General features: G+C 44.4%; 1 protein-coding gene across 1 annotated transcript in view; it reads right to left on the reverse strand.

Moving 5' to 3' along the window:
• Positions 1-22442, reverse strand: part of SYN3 (synapsin III) — a 658658-nt gene that overhangs the window by 26977 nt on the left and 609239 nt on the right. Inside the window, exon 8 of the mRNA XM_023728907.1 lies at positions 4395-4537. Within this exon, the coding sequence (XP_023584675.1) occupies positions 4395-4537 (143 nt within the window). The remainder of the gene's footprint in view (positions 1-4394; positions 4538-22442) is intronic.

The raw sequence follows: 22442 nt of genomic DNA on the forward strand, positions 1-22442 counted from the left end.
TATACCTACAGGTATAGAATAAAATATAAATATGGTAGAGTATCATAGGAGGAATAAACGCATACATTAAAATATATATCTTTTAAAAAATTGAATGCAGGTATTTTCATATAGAGATGTGCACAATGAAGTTAAATGTCCAAGCTTAGCCAAAATATGGAGTTTTAAAGTAATAGGTATTCCGTTAAAAAATTTAATCAGGCTCCATCCAAACTTATAGTATAAATATTTCCTGCATAAAATGACCATTCTATCTATCTATAATTTATCAAAAAACTGATAAGAACACTTCATGAAAGCTTATAAGCTTGCTTTTTTTTTTCTTTAAATATGAACAAATATAACATACAGAGAAATAACAACAGAAAGGGAAATCATTCATATGGCTATTCCCTTTCTGGAAACTGGAAGAACATGAACGTAACATTGCAGCACCAGAGAGATAAAATATATGAGACCAAGGCAGTTCTGCTTCCTGTGTTCCTTGTCTCTTCAGCTTTTGTTTCCTAGTTTCTTAGCCTTTCAGTCCCTCGGGCCTTGCCACCCTCATCTGCCATGCTGGAGCAGGTGTTCCAAAGCTCTTCAGCTCCACCAATAAATGCTCAGAGGCACCCTACTCTGCCAGGAAGCCTCCTGCTCAAAGGCATTCAGCTCTGTCCCTCCGTGGGTCAGCTCCAGTGCTGTCTCGCACCAGTCTCCTGGTTCTGCTGCTTCCAGTTCTCTGCTGCTGCCGGTTCTCTGCTGCTGCTGCTCACTGTCTGCACCATCTCTGGTGTTACAGCTCTCCTCACTTCCTTCTGAGTCCTCACCAGAATTATTTTTGATGTCCGTAATTCCACCGAAAGTATCTTCAAGGCAATTTAGGCTTTTACTATTAGGCACTTTAAAACTCTCCCATCCTCTATCTAGTCACAATTTCAAAACCGCTTCCACATTTTAGGTATTGGTTAGAGCAGCACCCCACGCTCAGTACCAAATTCTGTCTTAGTCACCTAGTGCCGCTGTAACAGAAATACCACAAGTGGATGGCTTTAACAAACAGAAATTTATTCTCTCACAGTCTAAGAGGCTAGAGGTCCAAATTCAGGTTGCCAGCTCCAGGGGAAGGCTTTCTCCCTATAGCAACTCTGGTGGAAGGTCCTTGTCATCAATCTTCACCTGGTCTGGGAGCTTCTTAGCGCAAGGACCCTGGGTCCAAAGGACACACTGTTCTCCTGGTTCTTATTTCTTGGTGGTATGAGGTCTCCAAACATTGTTTGATTTCTTGACTGCTGCTTCTATGGGTGTTGATTACGGATCCAAGTAAAATGAAATCCTTGACAGCTTCGATATTTTCTCCGTTTATCATGATGTTGCTTATTGGTACAGTTGTGCGGATTTTTGTATAATGGGATTGGACAAATAACTAAATGGATGGTAGATAGTGGGAGCCAGGTTTTTTCTTGCTAAAGTGGGAGGTTACAGAAAAACAATGGAGAAGGCTAAAATGAACCACATGGTGCTGGGTGAAAGTTGGCGACATCAATATGAACTTGTATTCAGCTTAATATAGACATGTTGTTGTTGTTGTTAGCTGACTTCTGACTCATGGCAACCCCATGCATAAGAGGATCAGACTGCTGCGATCTATAGGATTTTCCTTTGCTGATTTTTTGGAAGTAGAGCACTTGTCCTTTCTTCTAGTCCATCTTAGTCTGGAAGCTTCAGTGAAGCCTGTTCACCATCATAGCAATACGCAAGCTTCCACTAACAGACGATTGGTGGCTGTGCATGACGTGCATTGCCTGGGAATCAAGCCTAGGTCGCCTCATGGAAGGTGAGAGTTCTACCACCAAACCACCACTGTCCGCAATATAGATATGTTGTTGTTGTGTGCCTCCGGGCCAGTTTTTGACTCATAGCAACCCCATATGACAGAGTAGAACTGCTCCGTAGGGTTTCCTAGGCTGTAATCTTTACAGAAGTAGATTGCCAGGTCTTTCTCATGTGGAGCCACTGGGTGGGTTTGGACCAACAGCCTTTTGGTTAGCAGCTTAACCATTGCGCCACCAGGGTTTCTTGATATAGATTAAAAAACAAAAAACAAAAACCCAAACTCGTTTCTGTCGAGTCGATTCAGACTGATAGCAACCCTATAGGACAGAGTAGAACTGTCCCATAGGGCTTCCAAGGAATGGCTGGTGGATTCGAACTGCCAACCTTTTGGTTAGCAGCTGAACTCTTAACCACTATGCCACCAGGGCTCCTAATATAGATGTGGATGAATATATATTGAAATAATTATGTGTGTAGATATGTGTGTATACATGGGCTTAGGATATGTATATTTATTTCAAGCTCTGTCTGCTGAGAAGTCCTAGAAATGTTGACACCTCAGTAGCAATGAGCTCATAGGCAGGGCAGGAAGTGGGTCAAAGGGGAGATTGAATGGTCGGAGGCAGGGAGAATGGTCTACGCTGGGACTGACACGAACCCCCTCCCTCGGATGTGGGCTAACCCAGGGTCCAGGAAATGCCATAACTAATGACAGCTTGGAGCTGTCAGCCTTGAGAGGCTCAGCATAGAGAATGCAGCAATGAGGTAATCCTCAAGAAGAGAAACTGGGGCAAGGTGTTGTCAAAGTCAAGTGGAAGCTCTAACAATGAGGAGAGGAGGGAAATGATATCATGACGGGATGGTGGGGCCTCAGGAATGCATTAAGACTGCGGCAGTGGGATGTGCCACAATTCAGAGGGGGAAGGGAGGAGGAGATAGTATCACCCCAAGGGCATCCAAGAACAGTGACAATTCTGGCCAAGCTCTTGGATGGAAAAGGATGATTGCCAAAACTCTACCATAGCAGGGCAGAACGATTCCTTAAGAAATGGCTCCATTCTTTTCCTCATAATACTTTCTTGTAGGTCAACTTCCTGCAACTCCTCCAGTTGCCCAGCCAGTGGAAGAGTTGAGTAGTTGACAAATAGATCTTATGGTTTGCAAAGGCTAAAATATTTACTGTCTTGCCCTTTTATAGAAAAAGTTTACCAATCTCTGATCTAGGCAGTCCAGGTAGTACGAAAAGCAGCCACATAGACAACACACAAACAAACGAGCACAGCTGTGCTCAATAAAACTTTATTTATAGAAACAGGTGGTGGCTGGACTTGACCTTCTAGCTGTTTGCTGACCCTAGATCACAAGCTACACTGCAGAGAGGCACATGGACAGAGACTTCCAAGTGTCCAACCAGCCATTGCACACAGTTGGTACTTCATAAATGCTGAGGAACCAGGCAATGGTCCCTGTCTCTTTAAAGTCTTAACATTTCTCATGGAACCAACAACCACATTCTGAAGCTGTGGAGCAGATGGACCTCATCCAATGAATGAGACCTCCCACCTATTCAAGAACACTCCTATCCTTGTAACCACGACATGAGTGCAAATCATCCTTTGCCTGAACCACCTCTGCAGTGAATATGTGCTGTTTTTTATGCCTGGCATCTATTCTTTTCTCTTTTACTTTAGTCAGAGCCCTTCTATTTCCACTGGAGAATAACCCCAATGCATTGCACGCCATCTTGGTGGGATTGTCCATACTGCTTTTCTACCTTTCTCCAACCAATAAGCATGTAACCAATGTTGGACTAATCAGTGCTGCTTCCATGGATTGGAACCTTGAGTGAAGCACTGAAAATGAGGGCTGATTCATTTCCCAGTGGAGGTGCCAAAGATTGTCTAGTACATTTGACTACGCAGATTCCTGGGGCTGCCCTGGACCTTAATCTTTCTGAGATTGCTAGTTTAGCTTATTTAATTTTCTGATCACCCACATCTTCTAATACATTCCCTTAACAACAAACATCCCTTAAATTAGTCGTATTTGGTTTCTGTTGCTTGCAGCCAGAGAAATCTAATGTAACCTCCTACCTGGTCTTATTTGTTCCAGGGAAGCCTTTTTGCAGCCCACAGCCCTAGAGTGATCTTTTTGTAAATACAGGCCAGATTATGTCACTTCTCTGCTCAGAAGAGAATAAAATCCAGTCCCCCTTGGCAGGGCATTTAAGGCCTTCCTTGATTTGTCTCAATTTCTCCTGCAGTCTTTTCTCCTATAACATACATCCTCTATATACTTGTAGTTTCCCCAACATGCCAAGCGTCTCTTCCTCAGGGAAAATAGCCTTTGTTGGGGTAGACAGACTCCTACCCTTGCATAAGCTGTAGCAGAACATCAGCTGTCAGCAGCACTGACAAGAAGGGCAGTAAAGGGACAGAAAGGGAGAGCAATGATGGAGATCACTGCCCTGGCGCAGAGGGAGGAGAGGAGCAGGCTAGATGTGCATTTCTAATCTCCGTCTTCCCACAATCTCCCCCACCCTTCCTCCCAGCTCCCCCAGCCCTGCACCAGGGACTCACATGTATGCCTTGTAGTTGGATCCAATTTTCTGGATATGGATGTCATACTTGGAGTCAATGAAGGTCTCGGTGGTGGCATAGGTTTTGGCCATGGCTACCACGCTGGTGATGTCCTGATAGTCATGTTGGTTTTCCACTTTGATCTGTGTGGGAGGATGAGGGGGGTGAGTGCCACCCGCCAGCATTCACTGAGCACCCACCCAATGCCAGGACCTAGTGCTCCATAGATAGAGACGAATGGGACACGGCTCCTAGCCTTGAGACGGCCATCCTTCTAGCAGGGGATGCAGACACAGGAAACAAATCATTCCAATACATACCTGTACAAGGTACAGAAGAGAAACTGAGCAATTCCATTTGGGGCCATAAAGGAACTCTTTATAGAAGATGGGGTCTGAATGGGGTTTGGAAGAATGAATATAGTTTCCGATGGACTAGGTAGGGGGGCATTCTTTGGAGAGGAGTGAGGATGTGCAAAGGTGTGAGCAACCACATGGAGAGGTGGGAAAGCTGATAGGTTCAGACTGGCTGAGTGGGCAGGAAGGTGTGTGTCTTAGTCATCTAGTGCTGCTATAACAGAAATACCACAGGTGGATGCCTTTAACAAAGAGAAGTTTATCTCCTCACAGTAAGGTAGGCTAAGGTCCAACTTTAGGGCATCAGCTCCAGGGGAAGGCTTTCTCTCTCTGTTGGCCTTCTCATTAATGTTCCCCCAGACTAGGAGCTTCTCTGCGCAGAGACCCCAGGTCCAAAGGATGTGCTCTGCTCCTGGCACTGTTTTCTTGGTGGTGTGAGGTACCCCTGTCTCTGTGCTCGCTTCCCTCTTTTATATATCAAGAGATTGCCTCAGGACACAATCCAATCTTGTAAATTGAGTCCTGCCTTACTAACGCAACTGCCGCCCACCCTTCCTCATTAACATCATAGAGCAGGATTTACAATATATAGGAAAATCACACAATACTGGGAATCGTGGCCCAGCCAAATTGATACACATATTTTTTGGGGGACATAATTCAATCCATGACAGTGTGTCAGCAGGATCATAAAAACAAACCAACAAACAAAAAAAGCCCACTGCTGTCGAGTCAATTCTCACCGCGACACTATAGGGTTTCCAAGGCTGTAATCTTTACCAAAGCAGACTGCCACATCTTTCTCCTGTGGAGCAGCTGGTGGGTTCAAACCACCCGCCTTTTGGTTAGCAGCCGAGTGCTTTAGCCACTGCGCCACCAGGGCTCCTTCAGCAGGATCATGTGGTGGGTGGGGGGTGGTCTCAAGCGCTTTGGTAAGAAGCGTGAATTTTAGCCTGAAGTCTGAAAAGCCGTCGAGGGGAGGAAGAGGAGTTTAAACCAGAAAGTGACCTGACTTGTCTTTTAGAAAAATCACTCAAGCGGTTGTGTAGAGGATTGAATGGAGGGGTGTTATATGGGAGACAGGTTAGAAAGATGGATGTGTGTATTGTATGTGGTATGTGTAGTGTGTGTGTGTTGTCGGAGATGTGTGTGTGTGGTATGTCTGTATGATGTGTGTAGTCTGTGATGTATGTGTATGTGGTGTGTTCGCATGTGTGTGGTGTATTGTGTTTGTGGAATGTTTTTTGTGTGTTCATATGGTGTGTGTGATGTGTATAGAGTGTGGTGTATGTGTGGGTGGTATTTTTTGTGTGTGCATGCAGTGTCTGTGTGTGTGTTGATGTGTGGGTAGTATACTGTGTGTTTTTTGTGTGTGCATGTATGGTGTGTGTGTGTGTGTGACTACCTGCATGAGCATACTCTGGACAAGGCTAGGCCTGCTGGGCCAAAGGCCTGGGGGAGAAACTCACACTGTTTACTGGGCTGAGGCCAGGAACACGGGCTGTGCCCTGGGGTCAAGGAGAGGTCCTAGGAGAGCCTCTGAGGCCAGGTTCGGGGATGAAGGCCAAGGCTCGTGATAGCCATCTCAGACATAACTGAGGCTGACTCCGCGGCTATGGACAGCGGGGCAGGTTGCCCCTCCTGCTGCCTGTGGGGGCCCTGCTTGTCCACTTCCTCCCCTGTCACCCTCACCTGGATGGCAGAGGAGTTCTGATGCTGGGCAGTGTGGGCAGAGCCCAGATCTGCTCTGAGGGGCCGGGTGCTGGGCAGCCTGGGTGGGAGGATCTGCCAGGGCGAGAAGGGTGGGCTTGGTTCTCAGCTCCTTACAATTTCCCCTCCTAGCCTTTTCCTGCCTGCCCTTCGAGGCTCAGCACTGCCCCGACAACACCATGATAATGCACCAACCACACTGCTTATAAAGCGTTTCCACAGCTCTCTGAGGGGCTCAAAACTGGCTGTGACCCAGGCAGGCATGGCGGGCATTATCACGGCCATTTCATGGATTCGGAAACAGATTCTTGACTTGCCCAAGGCCATAGAGCAGCCAAGCATAGAGTGAGGAGTGAAACCCGGGACTGCAAAGGCTCAGCTGTTATTCGTAGCAATCTCTCAGTGTGTACAGATGCCTGCCTACTGTCCCACCCTGGGGGACCACAAACTATAATAAAGAGAGAGGCCCACGAGACTAGGGTTGGCAAATCTTTCTTCTTCACTCTCTGACAGCTTAGCCTCTCTCTCAGGGGTGACTCTGAGTCCCACTTTGCAGAGAAAATAAAAGTGGTCAGACAAGAGTTTCCTATTTTCCAAACTCATCGCTTTCCCACTTGTTCCTCCCAGCCCCAGTGGCAGCAGCGTGCCTCCTCCGGCCCAAGGTTGAACCTACCATTGACCTAGATCTTCCAGGGCTCTGACTTCCAGCTGTTGCCCAGATTCCATTCTCCGCTATTCCTTTAGTAATAGGACTCCTAAGTTTTAGCTGGGCACCTGATCTTTAAGCTAAAGATTTTTTGGTTCCAGTCTCCCTTACAGCTAAGTGTGGCCAAGTGTCCAAGTTTTGGCTGATGAAAACATGAGTGGATGTGATGTAAGCAACATCTGGGTGGTGCCTTTAAGGTGAAAGAAGATCTTCCCTTTCCCTTTTTTCCACTGGCTGGGAAGTTGATGTGATGGTATGAGCTGGAGCAGCCATCTTGGGCCTCAAGATGGAAGCCGCATGTTGAAGACCCCTAAAGTGTACGAAGTCTATTCTCACAAAACCAGATCCACCCCTGGATCCGCCCATGTCTGTCTCACCATTAGACTGTGAGCTTCTTAAGGACAGAAAATGAGCCTTTTTCACAGGTGTCACACCTGCATCTGGCACAATGTAGATGTAGGTGTGTGTTTGCTGGATTGAATGTAAAAGGCTGGATAAAAGACCTGATGGTAACTTGGGAGGGGCAGGGGGATGGAAGGAAAAATAAGGGAACTTGGAAAAGGGCAAAGCAAATGTGTTTCAGGGAGCTGCCTTCTATAAGGTGATTTTTTTTTTGATAAAGGCTTGGAACTGTGTTCTACATGCACAATGGCTTACAAGTTTCTGTTATGCGCCGTTGAGAAGCTGATGATGTGGGGATCCTAGAGAAGCGGCATGGTGGTCTGGCGCTGTGGGTGGTTGGATGGGAGCTGGAGGGGATGCTGGGCGGGCCCTCAGGCCAGAAAGGGCAGGTGGGGCAAGGGTACATTCAGGAGGGGCAGCCAGCCGGGATGGTGAAATGGCTGCTGGCCTGCGGAGGGAGACTTGGCACTCAGGTTTATCCACTGGCTGGAAACCCCTCCAAGGGTTCACAAAGAGACTGAAAACAGGAAGTCCCAAATAATCTGTGATTCAAGATTACCCATGTGCTGCCCTGGGGCGCTCTGAGAGGGTCAGCAACTCCCTGACTCTATAGGCTCATGCAAACTCGCCTCTTCTCCCCTGTCTTGTCTCCCCTCTCTCCTTCCTTTCTTTCTCTCTCCTCCTCACTTTCTCTCCCTCTCCCCTATCTCTGGAAACCTTGGTGATGTAGTGGTTAAGTGCTACGGCAGCTAACCAAAAGGTCGGCAGTTTGAATCTACCAGGTGCTCCTTGGAAACTCTATGGGGCAGTTCTACTCTGTCCTATAGCGTCACTATGAGTCTGGAATCGACTCAATGGCAATGGGTTTGGTTTTTTCCCCCAGCATCTTTCTTCTCTCCCATACTCTTTTGTCTTTCCTCTTATCCTTTTCGTTTTAATGTTGTCTCTCTTGCTCCTTTTTCTCTTTCCTTCATTTTTTCCTTTGTAGCTGCTTTCTTCTCTTGTCCTTCTCCAGCCTCTCTCTTCGACCTGCCTTCCTCCCTCTCTCTCCATTTTCCTTGATTCTCTTCTCCCCCTGCTTTCTGTTTCTTCCCCATCCCTCTCTTTGTGTTCCTCCTGCTTCCCTCCTCTCACAATATCTGCATTCAATTTCTCTTTTCTGAATTGCCTTACCTCCCTCGTGCGTGCACGAGCGTGTGTGTGTGCACATGTGCGTACCTGTGCAGGTATGTTGTGTCCTGAGTATGAGCTAGGAGGGAAGGTGGAAACAAAAAGGAGAAGGAGAGAAACTGGAGGGAGGAGGGTTAGGATATAATTCAGAATCTCCCAAATGGGATTCACCTCAGAAGTCTCCTATTCCATATTCCCACTTGGGATGAGAAAGTCATCTTCTATGTACTTGGTAGATTGTCCACTATTTTCTTGAACATCTCCAATAACAGGGAGCTCACAACTTGGGCAAAGCAGCTTCATTCTCTTCAGGGAAACTCTACTTGTTCTATTGTGTGTTACACAAGAACAAATGAATAATGCTTGAGTGGGCCTGATTATTGATGAGACGGAGTAAGTCTCAGCTCTCTGGCTTGTGTCTGTTCTTCAAGCACTTGAAGAGAACCACTTAGGCGTGCCTAAGTCACTCTCTTCTTTAACCTCCTCCTAATATGAGCCAGTTCTAAACCTTTACTACCTCGAAATGCTCTAATTTGACAATCTCTCTCTTCAAATATGTGGTGCCCAGAATTAGACACCAATTCCCAGATGTAGTTTCACCAGCAGAGAGTGGGTAAGACTTACCTTCCTCTATCTGGATACATATATTCTGGTATACTCCTGCCTCAGGGCCTTTGCACTTGCTGCACCTTGCCTGCATGACTTATACCCTCACTGCTTTCATGTTTCTGCTCCAGCATCACATTCTCAGAGGTTACTCCTCCACCTCAGCCCTCCCCATCCACCTTACCCTGCTTTATTTTTCTCAGAGCATTTATACTACCTGTATATTATCTATTTATTTATTTATTGTCTTTCTTCCCTACAACCCCACTAGGATGTAAGCGCCGCAAAGACACAGCTATATTTTCAGCACCTATAACAACACTGGGAAACTATAGGTGCTCAGTAGATTTGTTTAATGATTGAATAAATCTACCTAAGTATTTACAGCCATGCATTGCCTGCCTCTTACATCCAGATAATTACTGAGTGTTTCTTGTGGAGTGCTGGAGGCTGGGGATACACCAGGGAGCAAGAGATTTATGATTCTTATCCAAACGGAGCTTTGAGCCTATTGATTATCTTCCTTCTATTAATACAGCCTAATACAATGTTAGCCTTTTTATGATTCATATGGAGCTTGTCCTAAGCTACTACCATGAGGTGTTTTTTTTTTGACATAAGATTCTGATAATCCACATCTCCCCAAGCTTGAACTTGAGTGGTTGATGTTTTTTAATCCCAGAGCAGAATATTACATTTACCCCTGCTAATGCTCAGCTCATAACATAACAACGATTGTGAGGACGGCGCAGGAATGGGCAGTGTTTCATTTGTTCTGTTGTACGTGGGGTTGCTATGATTTGGAGCTGCCTTGACAGCACCTAACAACGTTCAGCTCTTATGTTTTTGTCTGTCCTTCCATCTTCCAATATCAATTCTGTCTTCCAAACTGTTAGCTATCCCTCTCAGCTCTATGTCCCTCCTGGTTTTGACACATGCTTTCTATGCCTAATTCCAGCTGTTTGACCATGCATAAATTACTTACCTTCTCTGAGCCTCAGTTTCCTCAGCTGTTAAATCTGATAACATTACCTTGCAGTATTATCATGATAATTAGATAAAATTAAAACCTCAAAGGGTCTACTTTGCATAGGGTCTGGGACCTAGTAGGTGCTCAATAAAAGTTGGTTATGTTCAGTTGAATAATTATTGGAACTCTCTGCTGACAGCGAACCATCAATCAATACCCTTTTACAAAATTATTTACACAATTATTCACCCAGCTGAAGTCCACCTCTTGCATAATCATCCAAATTCCTTATCCCTCCTGTGATCTGTGCGATATCATAAAACTTAGCAAGCTCTTTGCAAAGTTTCTGGAACATAATAGATGCTCTTTAAATACTTATGAACTAAGCAAATGATTTGGTCAGATGGCCAGTCACCTGATGATTAGATAGTATTCATTCATTCATCCATTCTATAAGTATTGAGGTCCCCCCCAGGAGCCAAAACTGGAGACCTAAGAAGAGTTGTTAAAGTATTATATTTTTACGCTACTTGTTCAAGAAAAGACTTCCAGCAAATTTCAAAGACACATAACATACAATAATATACATTAATTAAAAGTTGTACAACAGCAATTCCACTTCTAGGAATCCATCCTACAAATGGCAAAAACACAAAATGGCATATGCACAAGTCTATTCATTGCAGCGCTATTTGTAACAGCAAATTTTCCTGATAATGCTGGGGCTGTATTCTCCCTTCTGAGAGGTTTACAGTTTTCATCATGGGCCCTTGAAAATCTGATGGCATCAGGGACCCTGGAGAGCAGGGAAGGTAGCCTGGAGGTAGCCTGGAGCTGTGGGTGGGTGGGTGCTGAAGGGGATGTTAGGATGGTCCTCAGGTCAGAAAGGGCAGGTGGAATAAGAAGGCATTCAGTGAAGGCAGCCATAGCTGGCCTGCCTGTCTACCAACAGGGGACAGATTGAATGAATGGTGGTACATGCACACAATGGAGTACTTTGCAGCTGTGAAAAGGAATGAGGAGGATCTCTGTATCCTACTATCCTACTATCAAATCCATTGCCAACTCTGTAGGACAGAGTAGAACTGCCCCCATAGGGTTTCCTGGGCTGTAATATTTATGAGAGAAGACTGCCACATCTTTCTCCTGAATCCTACTATAGAGTGATCTATATACTACTACGGAGTGAAAAAAGCAGGTGCAGAACAGTTATCTTTTGTCTAAGAGTTTGTGTGTGTGTGTACAAATTTGCTTAAACACACCCGTGCACAGTGGAGGGATAAACCAAAACCAAATGAGAATGGTTACTCATAGAGCAAGAGAAGGAATAGGGTGGATGTAAGCCTGACATCTCTGTATGTACCTTGTTTTATAATTTTGACTTTAGAACTAAGTAAATGTGGTAAGAGGTCCCTGGGTGCTGCAAATTGTTTGCGATCAGCTGCTAATCGAAAGGTTGGTGGTTAGAGTCTACCCAGCAGCGCCACAGAAGAAAGAGCTGGTGATTTGCTTCCATAAAGATTACAGCCAGGAAAACCTCATGGAACAGTTCTACTCTGTAACACATGGGGTTGCCACTGAGTTGGAGTCAACTCAATGGCAACGGGTATTAAATGTGGTACTATAATTAAAAAACAAAATAAATGGAGGAAAAATTTCCTGAAAATGGAAAAACAAAACAAGGTGAATGAACCTAGCAATATTTCAAGCAGGTGGCTTAAACATACAGAGAAGAATTATTTCAAGTGACTTTAAAACACAATATGTCTCCAGAAAGCTGAGCAGCTGAACCTCTGCCCTACTTGAGTTTCTTGAATGAATTTCTGCTATTGCCTATAACCCACTGTATCATAATTTACTACTTGGCTGTCCTTCCCACTAGACTTTATATTCTTAGTAGCCTGGCTGATACTTGACACATTGTAATTGTAGGTGTTCTGTAAATATTTGTTCAACCAGAAAAAAACCTATACAATGATTTTTTTTTACAAAAACTACTAAGAAAAATAAAGCTTTACTCAGCAATCATATTATTAGTAATAATACTGGTATTGTTATTTTAAAACTATTATAATAGATGTTATTTGCCATCGAGTCAATTCCAACTCATAGTGACCCCACATGACAGACAGCAACTGCCCCATAAGGTTTTCTTGACTTATCCTTATGGGGAGCCACTGGCTGGTTTCCAACTACCAACCTTTCAGTTAGCAGCCGAGTGCTTAACTGTTTGAGCCACCAAGGCTCCTTTTATTGTAATAGTAATAATGTTAATGTTGCTAGGAGCCAAGATTTTTCAGCATAAGAGAAAAGAGACACAATTTTAAAGTCAAAGAAATTAAGAACGCTATAATCTAAAATTTGAATTCAAAATGTCAGTATGAATTTATGATATATTTTTCTCTTTGCAAAAACAAAACAACAAAAAAAGACCCTAAACAAAACACAGGTGGTCTGCCTGTGACCACCAGAAAGGCCTAGAAGTAATGACCAACTAAGTAGCAATGAACACATCTAGTATCCCGATTGTGGTCTCCAAAAACCTTTTTTTTTTTTTTTAACTGAAAGAGACCAGGGCTCCTTGGCAGAACGGCTGATTTGGTTTGGGACAGGAAGTGCGCAAGATCAGCTTATAACATCTTGTCATGCTGGAAAGAAGGACACTATCAGCGACTACTGGGTCATGTCAAGAGGACACGTGACCAACTTGAAAGAGCCCCCATGGCCAAAGATGAGATGATTTGAGTAACAGAAAGAGTAATGACTGCAGTATAACAGAGTGTTTAAGAATGCAAGCTTACACCCCAGCCCCATTGCTTCTTAGCTGTATGACCTTGAGCAATTTACTTAGCTTCTCTGTGTCTCACTTTCCTCATCAGCAAAATGTGGATACCTTGTTGTTGAGCATTACAGTAGATACTGTGTATAAATGGTCTAGAAGAGGGCTTGGCTCATTCCAAGCACTCAGTAAATGTTAACTATTATTATTATTCCCTTATATAACTGTAATACCTAGTATAGTGCTTGGCACGAAGTAGGTACTCAATAAATATTTGCTGAAAGAAGGACTGAAGGGACCAGTCATGGGAAAAGCTGGGGAAAGAGATTCTAGGCAGACAGAAAAGGAGGTGCAAATGTCCTGAGGCCAGTGTTGCCTGTTGTAAAGAGACCCACAAGCACACAAGCTTTAACAGAAAACTGAGTGTTAATATTTTCTTACAGAAGCTGAGGCGCTAACAGGGATTCATGCCTGAAGAGCAGGCAATCCCATCTTCCCTTAGAGTCAAACACAGGGAATGGGACCAATATCCTTCCCAGAAAACAGTTTCGAATAAGTCCTGATGCAGAGACACATGAGCAATTGAAGTTCACGGCCCTATTCCAATAGCCTGGAAAATGTTTAAAGCAAGTGTGACCCGCCGCTCATTTTGGCCAAACATCTCCATCAAGTCTCCATAGAAGGCCTAGCTTGGAGCAAAGCTCCTTTCTGGTGTGATGGCCAAGACAAAGTTGTGTTTTTAAAACAAAGATAACTACATGAGGTAATTTATAGAACTAGGTTATTTACAAATCAGCTAAAAGGACATCAACCAAAAATAACTAACCGTGCTTTCAGAACAGTTGCTCTGTGGTCTTTCTTTCTGGCAATAGTTAGCTGGCAGGGCGAGCTGGGTGTTCAGGCCACTCTGGTTCTAGATAATAAAACCATAACCCTGGCTTACAAACGGAGGCCTGTTTTTCTGTTTTTATAACAGGAAGGCATGCATCCAGCTCATTCCAAAGTGTTATCAGCTCATTAAGAATCTAGATAGATGCAGGTGGAGAGGAATAGGCTAAGCCTCTGTTTTACCTCCCAGTAAATTTTTTTTTTCAATTTTATTGTGCTTTAGGTGAACATTTACGGTACCAATTAGTTTCTCATTCAAAAATTTATACACAATTTGTTTTGTGATATAGGTTGCAATCCCCACAATGTGTCAGCACTCTCCCCCTTTCCACCCTGGGTTCCCTGTGTCCATGTGTCTGGTTTTCCTGTCCCTTCCTGCCTTCTCGTGTTTGCTTTTGGGCAGGTGTTGCCCATTTGGTGTCCTATACTTGATTGAACCAAGAAGCACATTCCTCACGTGTGTTACTGTTTGTTTTATAGATCTGTCTAATCTTTGGCTGAAAAGTAGACTTCGGGAGTGGCTTCAGTTCTGAGTTAGCAGTGTCTGGGGCCCATAGTCTCGGGGGTGCCTCCAGTCTCTGTAAGACCAGTAAGTCTGGTCTTTTTTTGTGAATTTGAATTTTGTTCTTACTGATGAAGATCAAAGACCACAGCTTTGTGTATGGATTACACCTCAACATAAAGAAAACAAAAATCCTCACAACTGGACCAATAAACAACATCATGGTGAACAGAGTAGAGATTGAAGTTGTCAAAGATTTTCATTTTACTTGGATCCAGAATCAACACCCACAGAAGCAGCAGTCAAGAAATCAAATGAGGCAAATCAGCTGCAAAAGATCTCTTTAAAGTGTTAAAAAGCAAAGATGTCACTTTAAAGACTAAGGTGCATCTGACCCAAGCCATGGTGTTTTCGATCACCTCATATGCCTGTGAAAGCTGTGCAATGAATAAGGAAGACCAAAGAAGAACTGACGCCTTGAATTATGGTGTTGGCAAAGAATATTGAATATACCACGGGCTGCCAAAAGAACAAAGAAATCTGTCCTGGAAGAAGTACAGTCAGAATGTTCCTTAGAAGCAAGGATGGCGAGACTTCGTCTCACATACTTAAGACCTGTTATCAGGAGGGATCAGTCCCTGGAGAAGGACATCATGCATGGTAAAGTAGAGGGTCAGTGAAAAAGAGGAAGACCCTCAACGAGATGGATTGACACAGTGGCTGCAACAATGGGCTCAAGCATAACAATGATTGTGAGGATGGCGTAGGACGGGGCGATATTTCATTCTGTTGTACATACAGTTGCTATGAGTCGGAACTGACTTGACGACACTTAACAACAAAAATAATGACTGTCTGGGACCCTCTACTGTCATCCCTGTCAGAGTGGTTGTCTGGTGGTAGCTGGATACCATCTAGTTCTTCTGGGCTCAGGCTGGTGGAGGCTGTGGTTCATGTGGTCCATTAGTCCTTTGAACTAATATTTTCCTTGTGTCTTTGGGTCTTTTCATTCTCCTTCCCTCCAGACCAGATGGGACCAATAGGTATATCTTAGATGGCCGCTTGCAAGCTTTTAAGTCCCCAGACGCTACTCACCGAAGTAGGATGTAGAACATTTTCTTTGTGAACTGTTGTTGCTGTTGTTAGGTGCTGTCAAGTCAGTTAGGTCATGGATTCCACCCTAACATTCTTTGTAACACTTATGGAGAGGAGAATGATTTCCAATCCCAAACTCCTCTTTTTAATTGCAGAATAACAATTCACAGTGGGTATTGGCAGGGGGCTTTATATATCTCAGTATTTTCACAGCCATCCTTTCAAGAGATTTTACCTTTAAAATGTATTTATATCTTAGCTGATATTTCATTGAGCCCTAAATATGTGCCCACAGGTCCCTCCCTGGGAGGTGCAAATGGTTGGTAGTTTGAATCCACCCAGTAACACTGCAGAAGAAAGGTCTGGCGATCTTCTATAAAGATTACAGCCAAGAAAACTTTATGCAGCACAGTTCTACTCTGTAACACATGGGGGTGCCATGAGCCAGCATTGACTCCATGGCAATGGGTTTGGTTTTTTTGGTACTATGTGCCTGGGTAGTGCAAATGGTTAATACGTTCAGCTGCTAACCAAAAGGTGGGAGGTTTGAGTCCCCCCAGAGGTGCCTCAGAAGAAGGTCCTGTTGATCTACTTCTGAAAAATCAGCCATTGAAAACTCTATGGTTGTTGTAGTTAAGCACTGTTGAGTCAGTTCCGACTCATAGCGACCCTTTGCACAGCGGAATGAAACACTGCCCAGTCCCGCGTCATCTCCACCATCGTTGTTATGCTTGAGCCCATTGTTGCAGCCACTGTGTCAATCCATCTCGTTGAGGGTCTTCCTCTTTTTCACTGACCCTCTACTTTACCAAGCATGATGTCCTTCTCCAGGGACTGATCCCTCCTGATAACATGTCTAAAGTATGTGAGACGAAGTCTCGCCATCCTTGCTTCTAAGGAACATTCTGACTGTACTTCCTCCAAGACAGATTTGTTTGTTCTTTTGGCAGTTCATGGTGTATTCAATATTCTTTGTCAACACCATAATTCAAATTCTTCTTTGGTCTTCCTCATTCATTGTACAGCTTTCATATGCATATGAGGCGATTGAAAACACCATGGCTTGGGTCAGATGCACCTTAGTCTCTAAAGTGACATCTGCTTTTTAACACTTTAAAGAGGTCTTTTGCAGCAGACTTGCCCAATGCAATGCGTCTTTTGATTTCTTGACTGCTGCTTCCATGGGTGTTGATTCTGGATCCAAGTAAAACGAAATCGTTGACAACATCAATCTTTTCTCCGTTTATCATGGTGTTGCTTGTTGGTCCAGTTGTGAGGATTTTTGTTTTCTTTATGTTGATGTGTAGTCCACACTGAAGGCTGTAGTCTTTGATCTTCACCAGTAAGTGCTTCAAGTCCTCTTCACTTTCAGCAAGCCAGGTTGTGTCATCCGCATATCGCAGGTTGTTAATGAGTCTTCCTCCAATCCTGATGCCACGTTCTTCTTCATATAGTCCAGTTTCTCAGATTATTTGCTCAGCATACAGACTGAAGAAATGTGGCGAAAGGATACAGCCCTGACGCACACCTTTCCTGACTTTAAACCATGTAGTATCCCCTTGTTCTGTTTGAATGACTGCCTCTTGATCTATGTACAGATTCCTCATGAGTGCAAATAAGTGTTCTGGAATTCCCAAAAACCTTATGGAGCACGGTTCAGCTCTGATATACATGGGGTCACCATGAGTCAGAATCTACTTGACAGCAATTTGTTTGTAACTATGTGCTGGGAAATGTACTGTACACTTTGCATCTGTTATCTCACTTAATCTTCAAAAACAATCTTATGGACTTCTGGCCATGAGGTAACCAGGCAAATCCTGTCTCTGTAAACAACTATTAAACTGGACAACGTTTATGAGGCGATTGTTTTTAGGCAGTGCAAATAGGCAGGGCAAGACTGCAGTCCCTGAGAGAAGGGAAATTCAGGAGGTAGCCTGATGTTCTCCTGGCCGGCCATGGGCCACTGGGCCCTGCCCTTCCTCAACCTCCTCTCATGCCACTCTGCCCTCACTGTGATACTCTGGCATACTGCTCTCCTGGCACTTCTTGAACAACTCAAGCTCTTTCCTGCCTTTGGTCTTTTGCATATGCTTTTCTCTCTGCCTGGAAGTTTCTTCCCTCTTGTTCGTTGTATGGATGGCTCATTCATATTCTTCACGCCTTTGCTTAAATATCACCACCTCAGAAGCTTTCTCTGATACCTCCATGTTTTCCTCTCTCTCAACACCCTGTTATTCTGCCTAGTGCTTAGTAGAGTTTGTAATTATGTATTTATTTGCTCACTTATACATTGTCTGCCCCTCTTGCTAGACCAAGAGGTCTATACCCAGTGTCTAGCACAGAACCGGCACATAGTAGGTCCTCAATAAATAACTGTTGCATGAATGATGGAAAGGCTAATTAGATTAGCCCCATACCATCTCAGGGATGGTGGGGGAATGGGCATGTTGTGGCTTGAATTATGTTCCCCCAAATATAGAGATTTGTTGAAGTTTTAACCCCTGGTATCTATGAAGTGACATTTGGAAAGAGGGTCTTTGGGGGATACAATCAAGTTAAGATGAGGTCATGCTGGATGACTGATGTCCTTATAAAATGAGGGAATTTGGACACAGCCACACAGAGAGGAGAACACCAGATGAAGATGGAGACACACAGTGAGAAGATGGCCATCTGAAGACAAAGAGAGATTGGAGCTGTTCTGCCAAAAGCCAAGGAACTCCTGTCAGAGGAAAGAAAGGTTCTTCCCTAGAGCTTCAAAGCATGGCCCTGCCAGCGCCTTGATTTTGGACTTCTAGCCTCCAGACCTACAAGAGAACAGATTTCTGTTCTTTTAAGCCTCTCAGTTTGTGGTGCTTTGTTACAGCATCCACAGGAGACTACTATAGGGAATTAGGAGGTGTTATGAATTACATTGTGTCCTCCCAAATATGTGTTGGAATCCTAACCCCATACCTGTGGATGTAACCTGTTTGGGAACAGGATTTTCTTGTTATGTTATTGAGGCCGTATCAGTGTAGAATGTGTCCTAAACCTCATCACTTCTAAGTGATGGAAAGAGCAGCATAGATGCAGAGACAAACAAGCACAAATGGAGGAAAGATAGATGCCACATGGAGACCACCAAGGGATGGAGCAACGCTGGGCTAGAGAAGCTGAGGCAAGGATCTTCCCCCAGAGCTGACAGTCTTCTCCTAGAGCCGGTGCCCTGAATTCTGACTTCTAGCTTCCTAAACTGTGAGAAAATAAATGTCTGTTCATTAAAGCCAAACACTGGTGAAGAAACTGAGCCAGGAGGAAAGTGGGGAGAGAAGGAATTCCACCTCCCCTTCTACAAATGAGGTAGGTCCCTGTGTGGCACAATCTGTGCTTGACTAGTAACCTAAAGGTTGGTAGTTTGAACCCACCCACTGGTGTCATAGAAGAAAGGCCTGGTGATCTGCTTTTATAAAAGATTACAGCCAAGAAAATCCTATGGAGCCCAGTTCTACTCTGGAACACATGAAGTCGCCATGAATCAGAATTGACTCGACTGCAACAGTTTTGGTTTAGTTCGGTTCTACAAATGTTACCGTGGCTCAGAGACCTCACTGGGGCAGATCTGAGAAGACTTTGTGAAGAACCTGGGACTTGAAGACAGCATGTGTCCACTCAGTAAGCCTTCACAGTGACCTTGAGAGAGAAATAGTGTCCTCCCCATTTCATAGGTGAGGCTCCGAGAAGTGAAGAACTTGCCTAAAGTCACCCAGATGGTAAGTAGGGGGATGGGGACTGGAATTCAAGCATAGCCAATCCAGAACCCCATGATTAGCCCATGACATTGCCTGGTCTGAAAGCAGAGGACGGAGGCGCCTTTTCTCTTTCACTATCTTCTTCCTTTCCCCTTGCCCTCATCCGTTTATCTTCATCTGGCTCTGTTGTAAGCTCTCCTGATAGATGGACTTGAGCTGGCAAAGTGCAGCTCCCTAGGCTCGTGATGGGGCAGATGCCCAGTTTCTTCCTGGAAGGACCCAGGGAGGGCAAGCTCTCGCAGCCAAACTCCACAGCCAAGGTATACCCTAGCGGGATTGCAGCCCGGATGATTCAACCCAAGGACCCCTTGGCCCAGACAGCTTGTGCCAGGGGACCCTGGTGTGGCTGGGGCTCAGGGCTGACTCACAGGGCAGGCTGCCACCACCCAAATCACACACTCCGCCTCTGGCTAGAGAGGAGAGGTGGGGAGGCTTGGGTGGGGTACTGCGCTGGGACCATGTGACTCAGCCTGTGAATACATAACAATGATGATGATTGTAATAACAAAAACAGCAATGATAAATGATGATAGCTACCTTTTAATGAGTGCTTTTTATGTGCTAGGTACTATTCTAAGAGCTATATATTAATTCATTCAGCCTTCATAACAATCCTTCCAGCAAGTACTATTATTTCCCCATTTTACACATGAAAAAACTACAGCTCAGGAAGGTTATGTAATTGGGTGCAGGACTCACAGCATACGGAAGAGCTGAGGTTCCAACCTAGGTCTCTCTGACTCTAAAGTCAAATCATTCATTCATTTGGCAAATACTTGTTGAGCACCTACCACAAGTCAGGCCTTGTTGTAGGTACTGGGATACAATGGTGGGTATGGGTGGTGTAATGGATTAAATTGTGTCCCCCAAAGTATGTGTTGGGATCCTAACCGCTATACCTGTGGATGTAATCCTGTTTGGAAATAGAGTCTTCTTTGTTATGTTAATTAGATCATACCCAAGCATGGTGGGTTCTAAATCTAATTGCTTCTCAGTTATAAAAAGAGCAGATTAGACATAGAAGTACAAGGATATATTGGGGAAGACAGGCACCATGCGAGGGTCGTCTATGAGCCAAGGAACACAGGGATGCCTGGCACTGCCTACAAGGAAGGAATTGACATGGCCCAGACCCTGATTTGGACTTTCAGCCTCCAGAACTGTGAGAAAATAATTTTCTGTTCTTTAAAGTCACCCACTTGTGGTATTTCTGTTATAACAGCACGAGGAAACTAAGACAGATGAGAAGATAATAAACAAATAAATATATGACATATTTGTTGGAGAGCAGTGTTATGGCGAAGATAAATCAGGCTAAGGGGGGGTAGGGACCACTGGGGGTGAGGATGGGGTGTTACTTCACACAGGGTTTGTTGGAGTCCTCCCTAATAAGATAGCACCCACTTCCTTAGAGGTGGTGTTCCCAAGTGCAGTCCCCAGTAAATGTCGTGTATCAAATCCCCATCTTGGAGTCTACCCAAAATACATTCTCCCCTTCCCCCATCCTAACAGAACCCTGATTTTGCTTAAGTAACTCCCTCCCTCCACTCAGCCATGGGCTTCAGGGAAAACTGATTCTATTCCCAACTCATTATTTCAAGTTAATTAACACTCCTCTCTTAATGGCTTAGGGCTGGGCACATGAATAATTTGTGTGGCAGAATTTTTCACTCTGGAGGGACGTGGGGATCCTGAGATCAACAGTCTTTTTCGTCAGTAGCAGAGACCCTTTGGATTATGAGAAAGACATTAGGGGAAATCTCTTATTTCCAGACTCCTGCAGCTTCCTTCCTTGTGGAGGGCGTTCCGTGGGAGTAATACTCCTGGTCTCTCCGTCTCTCTTCACTCGCTCCTCCCAGAGGCAAAGAGACACTCTGGTAAGAGGGTGTTATGGGTTGATTTCTGTCCCCCAAAAGATATATTCAAGTTCTAACCCCTGGTACCTGTGAATGTGACCTTATTTGGAAATAGTCTTTGCAGATATAATTAGTTAAGGTGGAATGAGGTCATAGTGGATTAAAGTGGGCCCTAATCCAATATGACTCGTGTCCTTATAAGAAGAGAAGAGACACAGAACTAGAGAGATGCACAGGGAAGATGGCCATGTGAAGATAGAAGCAGAGATTGGAGGGACATATTTACAAGCCAAGGAATGCCAAGAATTGCCAGCAGCCATAGGAAGCTAGGAGAGAGGTATGGAAGAGAATCTCCCTCAGAGCCCTCCAGAAGGAACCAAACTTGCCAGCACTTTAATTTCAGACTTCTAGCCTTCAGAACTGTGAGAAGATACATTTATGTTGTTTTAAGCCACCTAGTTTCTGATGCTTTGCTATGGCAACCCTAGAAATGTTATTTAGAGGGTTTGAAGGAGAAATGGGGCAGGTGTGGCCCAGTCCATTCTTTTCTTCTTCTTTTTTTCAATCAAGAATTTTATTGTGCTTTAGGTGAAAGTTTACATAGCAAATTAGTTTTCCAATCAATAATTTGTACATAAATTGTTCCATGACATCGGTTGCAAAACCCCTCAATGTGTCAGAACTCACCCTGTTTCCTCCCTGGGTTCCCCGTTTCTATTCGTCCAGTTTCCATGTTCCCCCCACCTTCTCATCTTTGGTTTTGTGCAAATGTTGCCCTTTTGGTCTGGTATAGTTGATTGTTCTAAGGAGCACATTCTTCATGGGTATTATTGTTTATTCTATAAACCAACCACGTTAGTAGTCGTTGCAAACCGTTTGTGCCACCCAGGACCTATACGTGCATATAAAATCAAAACCAAACTCATTGCCGTCAAGTCAATTCTAACTCTTAGCGACCCTATAGGACAGAATAGAACTGCCCCATAGGGTTTCCAAAGAGCGGCTGGTAGATTCCAACTACTGACCTTTTTGTTAACAGCCCCACCAGGGCTTTGTTTATTCTATAGTCCTGTGTACTATTTGGCTGAAAGGTGGCCCCTGAGAGTGTCTTCAGTTTCAAGTTAGAGGGTTGTCTTAGGGCAATAGTCTCGGGGGCCAGCCCATTCTTTTCTCTTTTCTTGTTGGGAGCTGTCTTTCTCACAAAGAGCATGCGA

The sequence above is a fragment of the Trichechus manatus genome, unplaced genomic scaffold (assembly GCF_000243295.1).
Source record: "Trichechus manatus latirostris isolate Lorelei unplaced genomic scaffold, TriManLat1.0 scaffold00027, whole genome shotgun sequence".
In the NCBI taxonomy this organism is placed as follows: Eukaryota; Metazoa; Chordata; class Mammalia; order Sirenia; family Trichechidae; genus Trichechus; species Trichechus manatus.